This window comes from Hippopotamus amphibius, chromosome 15 (assembly GCF_030028045.1).
Source record: "Hippopotamus amphibius kiboko isolate mHipAmp2 chromosome 15, mHipAmp2.hap2, whole genome shotgun sequence".
NCBI lineage: Eukaryota > Metazoa > Chordata > Mammalia > Artiodactyla > Hippopotamidae > Hippopotamus > Hippopotamus amphibius.
The window spans coordinates 62,176,317-62,188,405 of NC_080200.1; the positions used below are offsets into that span (position 1 = coordinate 62,176,317).

Sequence of the window (12,089 nt, forward strand, 5' to 3'; positions counted from 1 at the left end):
CTCCACCCAGGGTGGCTCTGGAGGGCAGAGGTATTGTGAGGCTCTGTTTCATATATAGTCAGCAGCGCAGTCTTGTTTACAGAACAGACTTGAGATAAATGTTTCTAGCTTGATTCTCTGACTGATGCACTTCTCCAGGTCTGGTCTGCTTGGAGGGAGGTACATGAAGAAGAAGGACTCTCAGCCAGGAGGACAGGAATGGCTTCATGGTTAAAAGGCAGGTTGTACCGCACAACATCCTCCCAGGGCTGGAAAGAGCAGAATCCAGGTGTGGAGTGACCGTTTCAGACTTCCTTCATCCCTTGATGAAAATTGTTCAACCAATGTTGTGGCTTATATTGGAATTCCAGGAAGCTTCTTGACGAGGCTTTTGTTACGAGCCTGAGATGGTTCATGCAGAGGGTTGCCAAATTTAGAAAAAGAAATACAGGATGTGCATTGCATGGGACATACTTAGAGCAAAAAATGATTTGATGTTCATCTGAAATTCTAATCTACCTGGATGCGCTGTATTTCATCTGGTAACTTTATTCATGCGGACCGACAGCCTTGAGCACGGGCTTTGCCGTGACTGTCTCCATTTGTGATTCATTTGAGCAGTGGCAGAACTGACTGGGAACTTCCAAGGTGTGTGAGTGGTCAGAGTAGGTGCTTCATCCTTCCTGATCGGGTGTAAGCTTGTTACCTGATGGTTGACTTGAGCGTTCATCCATTAGCTCCTATTTTCCTCTCCGGGACAGGTCAGCTTGTCCTCTGTGTGTTCTGGCTAGTGGGTCATTTACTTCCCAGCCTTGAGTAGAAGGGACTGTCCCATTCATCTTGCTTTCCACCTGACCAAAATTACTCAGCCAAGTCTCTAATGATTGTATTTGCTTCTCCTTTATTAAAATTGGGGTTGACCTTAACATCTGTGAGCCATGTTCAGATTTAATTAAGATACACTTGGTTTGGCCCACAACCACTTATAAATTTTAATTAAACTGGATATATATTAAACAGAATTATTTTACAAGAACCGGTGCATTTGATAAGAAATGTAATTATCTGTGTTTGAAATGCTGCAGTTTTATATTTTGAAATCCTGATTTTAAAAGGGAAGTCATTTTAGGTCAACTTTAGCCTTGAATAAGAATTGATGAATGGGGCCATTTCTGGCTTTGATTTTAATTCACATTAGTCTCTTTTCATTATTGGAAAATAGCCATCCATTCATTCATTCGACACTGAGGATTTATTTAGGACCAGAAAGTATGCGAGTCATCATATTGGAAACTAAAATTTGCAGATTCCTAATTGTCTTCCTTTGACCTTGCTTTTTGTCTTCATAGCCTTTGTGAGTTGAGTTAGTTATCCACTTGGGTATAAGTGGGTTATCTTTTTATTACTCATTTACATGTTCAACTCTATTAGCACCTTAAAAGTTTGGGTAAAGGACGTCTAAGCTCTAAACTTACTCAAGGAGAAAAGATATCCTCTTTCATCTTTTTTCTTTTTCTTTTTTTTAAGTGAAGACCAAGTCTGTTTAGGGAGGTGAAAGAAGGGTGTGTAAGGAAGGTAAGTGTTGTGGACTGACTTGCGTCCCTGCCTCCTTAATTCCTGTGGTGACATCTAACCCTTAATGTGACTGTCTTTGAAGATAAGGCTTTTAGGACGTAAAGTTATATGAGGTCAAAGGATAGTGTCTTACTCCGACAGGACTGGTAGTTTTATAAGATGATGAAGAGACATCAGAGATCTCCATGTTCATGAAACAAGGAAAGGCCAAACAAACACACAGTGAGAAGGTGGCCATCTCCAAGCCAGGAAGAGAGTTCCCACCAGAATCTGACCATGCAGACTTCCAGCCTCCAGAACTGTAAGAAATAAATCTCTGCTGTTTAAGCCACCTAATCTGTGGTATTTTTGTTATGGCAGCCTGAGCTGACTTATACAGTGAGCCTAAGATTTTGATGCATGCAGGATTTCTGTGGCCAGCTGGCATTCTGACCTGGAAGGTGGGCAGCTCTCTGTTCCAAGGCAGTTTTGCCCTTTACCGTAATAGACTCCAAGACGACAGCCACTCCCTGCTCCTGGTAACAGCATGGATTCCATCATCAGGGTTCCTGGGACAGCTTTTGCTGATGGAGCAAAGCTAACCAGCTTGTCCTCAGATTGACTTGTGACCTTGACCTATTAACATCACTTCTGGACTGATTGAACTTTACCACCTAGACGCTTGTGATTTACAACCTCAAGTCTTCCATGAAAAGATAAAGGCAGAATTTAGTTTATCAGTTCCTATGGCTTGCTTCCATTCCATCAGGGGGAATTTCTCCATTAGAAGAGGTAACAATCCTTTCCCTTTTTTATGTCCCATCGAGTCTCATATGTCCACAGCTTTCAGAACATTAAAAAAAAATCTCAAGTTTAGCTTAATATTTGATGTGACTTTTACACTCCTTAGCCGTGCCCAGCCCTAAAAGAATGGCTTCCATCTTTCCCTTTGAGTCTCACCTTCTGTACCTCTTTGATGCACTAAAAATGCTCTCTGTGGATCAACAGAGAGTACCAACCCTCCAGACATAGAACTGTGACAGAAAATCAATATGTGATGTGGACAGTTGAAGAGAACCTTAAATAATGTCTTAAAAGAATCTGCCCTCCAAAGGCCCCCACTCCCAGTGCCCGTGGAGACGTCTGGCGGGGTCATACCTGCTAATGCGCATATCCTTTCTTGGTGTGCAGAGGTTTTGCTAAACCAGCAGATGAAAACTACAGTCAACATCACAATTAAAAACCATTTGGATTCACAGATTATTCTGACAATTTTCCCCGCTCCTGTACCTATGGTGAGGGTATTTAAAAATTACCAAACTTGGCACTTTGCTTAAGTCATGCTGTGACCTAATGTGTGTATCTTAGTTTTTTTCCTAAAAGTGACACTTAGCAATGTTTACTTGCTGGCATCGTCTGGTGCCAAAAACAGTGAGACGATGCAACTGGAGAGAGCCAGAGGCTGCTTTTTTCTGGTGTCAGAAGAGAAGGTAAGAGTCCCTACTTATTGGCTTCTTGTTGTAGCGTAAAGAAGTATTATAAAGCTGCCACATGTAAAAGGATCTAGGGAGAGGCCACAGGCCAAATGTCTGCAATTCCCAAGACTCTTCAAGTGTGCAACAGCCATGGTGCTGACTTTTTTTAAAAAATTAATTAATTAATTTTTTGGCTGCATTGTGTCTTCGTTGCTGTGCGCAGGCTTCCTCTAGTTGCGGTGAGTGGGGGCTACACTTCGTTGTGGTGCGCAAGCTTCTCATTGCCGTGGCTTCTCTTGTTGCAGAGCGCGGACTCTAGGTGCTTGGGCTTCAGTAGTTGCAGCACATGGGCTCAATAGTTGTGGCTCATGGGCTCTAAAGCGCAGGCTCAGTAGTTGTGGCTCATGGGCGTACTTGCTCCGCGGCATGTGGGATCTTCCCAGAGCAGGGATCGAACCCCTGTCCCCTGCACTGGCAGGCAGACTCTTAACCACTGAACCACCAGGGAAGTCCCCGTGGTGATGACTTTTGCCAGATATGGCCAGCTGTGGATTTCTTCTGGTGGAGCACCCCTCGTGTAACACACTTTGAGGCTTTTCTAGAATAAAATTTTCACTAAGAAAACTTCTTAGGCCCCTGGAATTAGATAAAGGTAGGCAGGTCTTGGAGGATATACTTTTTGGAATAGTTTTTGTAGCTTGTGTCTGTCAAAACAACAATAACAAATGTAAGACAGACGAGAAACTTGAAGGGCACCAGTGAAGCACTGAAGCACCGTGACTGTGAGAACTCCCCGCCTGCTTGGACTGCCTTGCCTGCAGCTGTGGATGGAGTTGTACAGTTGCCTGTGGTTTGCAGTCATGTGACGCTACAGCTCAGTGCATGAGTGCTCAGTAGCGCGAATGAGGTGTGAGATGCTCCCAGAGGTGGAGTGCTTGCTCAGAATATGAGAGGACGTGGAAGATGCCAGGTCAGAGGAGTAGATGCAGGCGTCTGCACAAATAGGAGGGAAGGTGTGGATTAGGATAGGGAGAAAGGGACCTCGGGAAAAGTGGTTCTTTGTTAGCCTTACTTGAAAAGAGACAAGAGCTGTGACTATTTTTCCAATTGAGAAATTACCATCAGCAGCAAACACTTTTGGCTCGTAATGATTTAGAGAAGGGGGCCTCAGGTCACACAGGACATTGAAGATAGGCCTTCTGATATTTCTCTTTGGGATATTGTGACCTGATTTAGGTTCTAGAGCTCTCTGATCAGTATGGCAGCTACTGGTGACATGTGTCTGGTGAGTCCTTGAAATGTGGCTGGTGTGAACTGTGTCAAATACACTTTGAATTTCAAACACCTAGTAAGAAAAAAGACCATTAAATATCTCAATAGTTTTAAAAAATATCGATTACATGTTGTAATGATATTATGCAGGATATATTGGGTTGATAAAGTACATTATTAAAATTAATTTCACCACAAATTTCTAGTTATAAAATACAGAACTCACGGGATATAATGTACAACCTGGTGAGTATAGTTAACAACACTGTATTGAATATTTGAAAGTTGCTAAGAGAGCAGATCTTAAAAGTTCGCATCACAGGAAAAAAAATTTGTAACTATGTGTGGTGATGGATATTAACTAGACTTACTGTGGTGATCATTTCACAGTACATACAAATATCAGATCATTATGTTGTACACCTGGAATTAATAGAATCTTTCATGTCAATTATATCTCAATCAAATAATGAGATGGCAATGTGAATAGAAAATTAATTTCACCAATTTATCTTTCCTGTTTTAATCGGTGCTAGAAAACTCAAGATTATACATGCGCTTCACATTATATTTCTAGTGGACAGTGCTGCTCCAGAGTTATATAAACAGATTGAGTTGAATCTCTCTTAGGCGTGATCACACTTTAAAACAGTTTAAGTCCCCCAATTTAACAAATGAATGTCCCTAATTCCATCACTCTTGAAATCATCTGGTTCCAGAGGTCTCACCCAGCTTATCACCCCAGTGATCAAACAATCCATTGGTCAATGTCGCCCTTGAAATGTGGTAGCTGGGATTGAATGCTGTGATGCCTGAATGTAGTTGAGAAAGGACTTGGGGGAGGAAATAGTTTCAGGCCCTGGAATCTACACGGCACAGGCTGAGATTGCTACCCATCTAACACTAACAGTTTACAGCCTTTCAGGGCAACTTCACTGTGAGGGGGGCTGAGGTTGGACTTAGATCTGACCCTCTGGCAATAGAAAGCCCTCAGGGAGCTGGAAGCAAGATTCACTGTCCCTTTGGCCATCTGTGCATCTGCAGACCTAGATCTTTCCTCAGCCTTAAAGCAATCTGACTTGTAGACTCAATAGGACTCTCTCCCACCTACTCCCCTTGGGAGAGGTGATTAATGTAAAAAATTGTCCTGGTTATATAAACAAGAGGTGCTGTGTTTTGAACAGCTGAGCTTTGGGAACTTGGAATTTAAGTGCTTCCAAAGCCATGCAGGGCAAGTTCTGTCTTCCCTATTTTCTGGGTTTTTGCTCACTCAACCATCCCACATAAACCAGCTATCTACTCCTGACTCACCCTAAGCTGTATGTGATCTATAGGTGACATCAATGTGTTTAAGGTGGATAGAAAATTCCATCTGAGTGGAGGGGTTGCCAACAGGACTGGACAGCTGGTTCTTTATTGCACTAAATTCTAACCATGTCCCAACACACCCTCTGCTTGACTAAGAGCTAGGAGGAGTGGGGGTGGGGTGGGGTGAGGGACAAAGAAAGAAGAGAAATTTGCTTCTGAAAGAGGAAAACAAGTGCAGTCAGTTGAAGAACAATGCTCTCTTCATTCTCCCTGAGACCGCCACTCATTACCTGTTCAGTCTTCGGAATTATGTACAAAACTTTGAAAATTCTCACTTGGCCAGTTGAAAGGGGTGTGTGTGTGTGTGTGTGTGTGTGTGTGTATTTCATCCTTTTAGGAAGATAAAGCTTAAAGTCTTTAAACTTTTACTCAGAGGAAAACCTCAAAATCTGGTACATATATATATATGTAATCTTACCCCAAGGGGATAACAGGCTAATCCCTCAGGAGTCATCATTCAGAATCCAGCAAACATTCTGCTGCTTTAATTCTCTCCAGTGAGTGTCCGGAAGACATTTCTATTTGTGCATCACCTTGGGCTTTCCCTGCTTCTCCTTTGAGTGTTGCCTTCTCCTCTGGCCCTGGTCACGTGGATTTTACGTCTCCCCTCAGAGGGCTCTTCCATCCCTGCTAACATCTTAGTGCCCTGTGCACGGTCATCACAGAGGCATTGTGGGAACCTCCTGGAGAAAGGTGCTTCGTCAAGAATAATGCTACATAAACGGAGAATCATTATTACTAGATGAGCTTCTCTTTCCCAGACTAATTATTTCACAGGCTTGCAGAATGAACTGCATTTGCCATCTGCTGGCCCAATTACCTAAACGACTCAACTTCCTTTAAACCTGGTCGCAGCGCTCCTCGTTCCTTCCATCTCCCGTCTGAGTGCCACCCCCAGATTTTAGAGCCTCAGCGTTCTGGTCCTCATCAGAGCCATTCAGTTTTTTTTTTGTATTAATTGAACTCCAAACTTTTGTTTGTTTGTTTTGTTTTTTATTTTTTATTTTTTTACTGGAGTGTAATTGCTTTAAAATGTTGTGTTAGTTTCTGCTGTACAATGAAGTGAATCAGCTATGTGTATACACATATCCCCTCCCTCGTGGACCTCCCTCCCACTCCCCCTATCCCACCCATCTGGCTCATCACAGAGCACCGAGCTGAGCTTCCTCTGCTTTATAACATGTTCCTACTGAGAACACCATAACTCCAAAGGACACGTGCACCCCAATGTTCACTGCAGTACTATTTACAATAGCCAGGACATGGAAGCAACCTAAATGTCCATCAACAGATGAATGGATAAAAAAGATGTGGTACATACATATAGTGGAATATTACTCAGCCATAAAGAGGAACGAAATGGGGTCATTTGCAGAGCCACTCAGTTTTGTGCTGCATAACAGCCTCCCAAAAGTAGCCCAGTAACCCTCCTAAAGCTGAGGGCAGTGACAGTCTGGGTTCATTTCTCATCGAGCATTTGCCTCATTTTTATCACCTACTATTTTGCTCTGTATCATCTCCCTCTTAAAAGTTTACATGAAAGGACTTCCCTGGTGGTGCAGTGGTTAAGAATCCACCTGTCAATGCAGGGGACATGGGTTCGATTCCTGGGCTGGGAAGATCTCACAGGCCGTGGAGCAACTAAGCCCATGCACCACAACTACTGAGCCCATGTGTTGCAACTACTGAAGCCCAGTCATCTAGAGCCCGTGCTCAGCAACAAGAGAAGCCACTGCAATGAGAAGCCCACCCTACCGCAAAGAAGAGTAGCCCCTGCTTGCCACAACTAGAGAAAAAGCCTGTGCACAGCAACGAAGACCCAACACAGCCTATATATATATATATATATACACATATATGTATGTGTATATATATATATATAAAATAAGCATAAAAAAAGTTTACATGGAGTTGTTTTGAAAATCAAAGAAAGCTGAACAATGCCTGCTTGCTTTATATTTCTTTACTAACTTGATTGAAAGTGGATAATTTTTGGCTTCTTGGTCATATTGCCTAAAAATTAAATTCCAGAAAGTTAGTAGAGGACGATGTCTTTCACATGTGAACTCTTTCCGCTGATGCAGTTTTTCCATGTTGTTTGTTTTACTCGTCTTTAAAAACTATTCTTTTTCCAGATGAGCTCTCTAATGGAACTTTAGATGTGTGTTCTAAATTTACATGATTTGTTTAATTTAATTTGTATGTATATTTATTGCCTAAATCAGTCTGAGTTAAGCTTGAAATTGGAAGTGGAAACAGGGAATGGTGGTGTTACCAAAGGAACTCCCTCTGCTTACACAGGGCCCAGGCAGATACAAATGGCCCCAAATGCATTGGTATTGGATTTTCAGGCAACTCACTAATTTTGGACATTGGCATAGCCAGGGACTCTCCTTTTCTTGCAAATATTCTATCCCTTACCCTGCCTTACTTGTTAATAGAAAATCGTGATTTCCAATCAAACCAAAGCAAATCATTTATGAGTTTATGCTATATGCCAGTCGTAGGTTAATAACTATGGAAGGTACACACAAATATGTACCACTTCCTATTCTGCTCCCATAGTCAAATAGCAAGGAAAGCCTTATATATCAGTTCAAGATGTCAAACACTTCATGATTAATGGGAGAATTAGTTGTGTAGAAAATCTGAGAAGAGAGAGCTCATTTAAAAAATTAATGTTTCAAAATAAAAATGGGCTTTTATTATTATTTATGCTCATAGACATAATAGATGCTGATTATCAACAGTGGGAAAAGATGCTGAGAAGAATAGATGGAAAGTTGTCTATAATCTCCATGTAGAAATTACTGCTATTGACTTTGTAGGGTATAGACTGCTAGGCTTTTTGTTCTATTATAATGTTTAGTAATTATTTGCTTCATAAGAAACTATCCCCAGACTTAGCAGCTTGAAATACCAGCCATTTACTTAGCTCATGATTCTTCAGGTTGGCAATTTGGGCTGGATTCCGCTGGGCGTTCTGGCACAGGCAAGACTCAGGTGACCTCACCTGGCTTTGCTCCTTTGTCTGCAGTCAGGCGGTGGATTGGCCTTGACTAGCACAGGTGGGACTTCTGGGGCCTTTCTTCAGTAGCTTCTGCTTCCTCCAGCAGAAGGAGGAACCCAGGGCTGCTTCACACTGTGGCCTCAGGTTTCAAGAGCAGCAGAAAGGTAAGCTCCAATACACAAACACTTTTCAAACCTTTGCCTAGATCACATTTGCTATTGTCTCAGTGGTAAAAAATCAAGTTGAATGGTTGAGCCTAGGGTCAGAGTGAAAGGGCCATCAAAGAGTATGGATGCAGGGAGGCAGGAACAAATTGGGGACATACTGCAATCAGTTCACCACAAGTACATCTACATAGTTGTAATAATTTAGCAAAATTATTATATGCATGCCGAATCAGCCAGTGTTCTCTAGAGGAACAGAACCAATAGGATGCATATATCTATATCTATATCTATATCTATATCTATATCTGTATAATTTTGTTTTTAGAAGAGTTCATGACTCATTTCCCTTAGCTATTTCTCTCCTTTAACTAGAATTAAGCATAACCTGATTTGTGTCAGATACTTGACTACTTCTCCAATAAGCTGCAGCAAGAGCTTAATATATAAGCTTACAGTAGTCAGATTACTTTTAAAAACTGTCTTCTTCAAAGATTGTTGTAACTCTTACAGAGGGCAGACCATTTGAACAAAATTAAAGTATGGTTTGGAGAAGAGGTTTCTACTGGCTTTTATTTCAATCATTAAAAAAAGTTGGTATCAACGACCAGCACTCTGGAACTGCCAGAGTGCTCTGAGCTGATGGCGGGAAGCTGGGGTTGGGGGAGAGTCATAGAAGCAAGCAGAGGATTTGTTAGAATGTTGAGAAGAATGAGAGGCTCCCCTTAGAGGGCCAATGGGATCACAGTAGCAGCACTGGGATGAGGCTGGGGGAGCAAAGACAGAGGGTGCCGGGGGCGTGTTACTGAACTCATGTTTGGTTGCTAGCCACTGGAAAGCCAATACTGGAGAGAGAAGTGTTGGTAGGAAAGAAAAGCTTGCTTTATTCAGGAGACTGGAAACCTGGGGAGAAGGTGGACTCATGTCCAAAAGCCAATTCCCAGCTACTGATCAGGAGGCAAAAGCTTTTAAAGGGGAGTTTCAGGGTGTATATACGGAGGGAGGGGTCTATGTGCAGAAACAGCACAGTCAGCTCAGACAGTCATCTTGAAATTGGTCACTGGTGATCTGATCAGTGTCATCTTGATTGTTCTAAGTACAGTTACTCTTTAGTTTCAGGGTCAGTTTGTTCCCATTTCCTTGAGGCCAGTTCATGGAATTGTGCAAGATGGAGCAGGTTGTGTCCTGGCTACAGTCTGACAAAACAGCTCAAAGAATACGGCTCAGCATATTATCTATAGCCCTTGAGAAGGAACTAAATGTCCTTGAACTTTGCTTAATGGCTACACTATTATTATTTTGTCTTGTTTGACTGTTTTCCTTTGTTTATGCATTTTCTCACTTTGATTAAATTTATTATTTCGCTGAAGTTTTTCTACAGACAAGAGGCAGGCGGAGGACATGGTGGGAGGTCTGTCCCGGGAAGGCCCCATAGGGTTCTGATAGGTTACAGGTGGGGTCCTGGGGCTGGTGGGTGTGAGCTGTTGTCTGGGGCAGCTTCCCCCAGATATACAGCTTTCATCCTTGTAGACACAGGTCTACCTGGGCCACTGCCTGGAACACTTTGATCTCAGGTGGAATGCTCTGATCCAATAAAAGCTTATTTGGAAACTAAACTTTTGGTGCTGGGCAAGCAATCTGTAGGGTACACACAAGTAGAAACATGATGTGCATATGAAACTCACAGAATGTTGTAAATCAGTGCTACCTCAAAACAAAACAAGATAAAACAAAAACCACACAAAAAAACAGATGGTGGGCCAGACTTGGCACACGGGTCACAGTTTGCCACTCCCTGGATAAAGCACAAATGCCTCAGCCTGCTATGAAGGACTTTTCCTCTTTGAGTTCCTACCCAGCTTTCCACCCTAGTGTGACACACAGGGCATGCCGACTCCATGTACCTGATCCTGGTCCAGCTTTATACCTTTGTCCAGTTCTGTCTTCTCTGCACGTCCAAGCTACATCCTCCTCTCAGAATGAGCCCTCCCAAACCTCTTTTAGAATAAAGAGGTAAAACAAAGCTCATACCATGCTGTTTCTACCGCTCAGTTGGGAAAATACCATTTTTTGTTCATTCTTTCAACTTCTGAGGTGCATACTTTTTTCTTTGTCTTATCAAAAGAAATCGGAAGTGGTGATCCTGGGACGGGCAGCTGCCGAGATGGGCTGACGGGTGAGCAGGACATCCCAGCCTGGCAGGGTCTATGTTCCTACTGCTAGAGCTATGTGCATTCCTGACCTGGGTCAAAAAACTTTCAAAGACACCATTCCACAGGAAGGAAAATCAATAAGTAATTTCTTTCCCCCATGTAGCTCCATAGGTGACAAGGACAACTCACACACACCCAAGGCTGTGAGGGAGTGTACCTGGAGTGAAAGACAGTATCCTGCACGGCTCTAAATGACAATAGAGACAAATGGGAAAAGCAAAGAAGGCCAGGACAGATAGATGCTGATGGGCAGAGAACCATTTTTCATAGGCATTTAATTTTTGTTCACCCAGGCACTTTTGCATCAGGGATGGTTGTTGGTGGAGCTATAATTCTATTTAAGGATGGACAACGTGGACTATTTTTCAGGGTGAAGGGTGAGTCTCGCATCTTTTGAATCTGAATCTATCCCATGGCCTCCTCCTCATCTCTCCCTGTTTGGAGAGTACTATATGGAAATTGCAAGTAAGTGATGAAATGTGAGTGCATAGGGAAGCGAATTCCTCCTGTGCTTTCAAAACGGAGCTCGCCACAACGGTAATCTATCATTTTTTGCTTCCAGAGTATTGCCGCTGAAATGGAGCTGATTCAGCTGAGTTCGAGGAAACAGTAGCAACAGCAAGTTAAAGAAGCTTAGCGGTTTTGTGGCTGACACATACTTACGTCTTCCATGGTTTCTGAAATAAGTATTGTAGACAAAGCTCTTCATTCTGTTCTTTTCAGTGAGTGGAAAACTACTTAATCCTAAAACAATTTTTAATACTTTGTCTAAGGGGTCATTCCAAATAAATTGAACCTAAGTGTCTCAAACATTTTGACACATTGTTTTTCTGGGCAAGCTAGCCAACTCAGTTTTCTTTCTGACTTTCCTTTCCCAGTAGGTGATGAAATGCAGATGTAACAATATTGCCAATTAGATCAAGGTGATGAAGCAACAGAAAAATTCTAGAAACTACCCTTGATCCATAAATAGAATTAATGGTCCCATTATGTCATCTAACAAGTTTTATTTTCCTCTGTGTGCTGAGAAGCATGAAATTATCGTGTAAGTAAT

The 12,089-nt window shown here is 42.3% G+C and overlaps 1 protein-coding gene across 1 annotated transcript in view; it reads left to right on the plus strand.

Annotated features, from left to right (window-relative positions):
* Positions 1-11,379, plus strand: part of ATPSCKMT (ATP synthase c subunit lysine N-methyltransferase) — a 253,072-nt gene extending 241,693 nt beyond the window's left edge. Inside the window, exon 5 of the mRNA XM_057710182.1 lies at positions 11,329-11,379. Within this exon, the coding sequence (XP_057566165.1) occupies positions 11,329-11,367 (39 nt within the window). The 3' untranslated portion in view covers positions 11,368-11,379. The remainder of the gene's footprint in view (positions 1-11,328) is intronic.
* Positions 11,380-12,089: the final 710 nt, after the last annotated feature.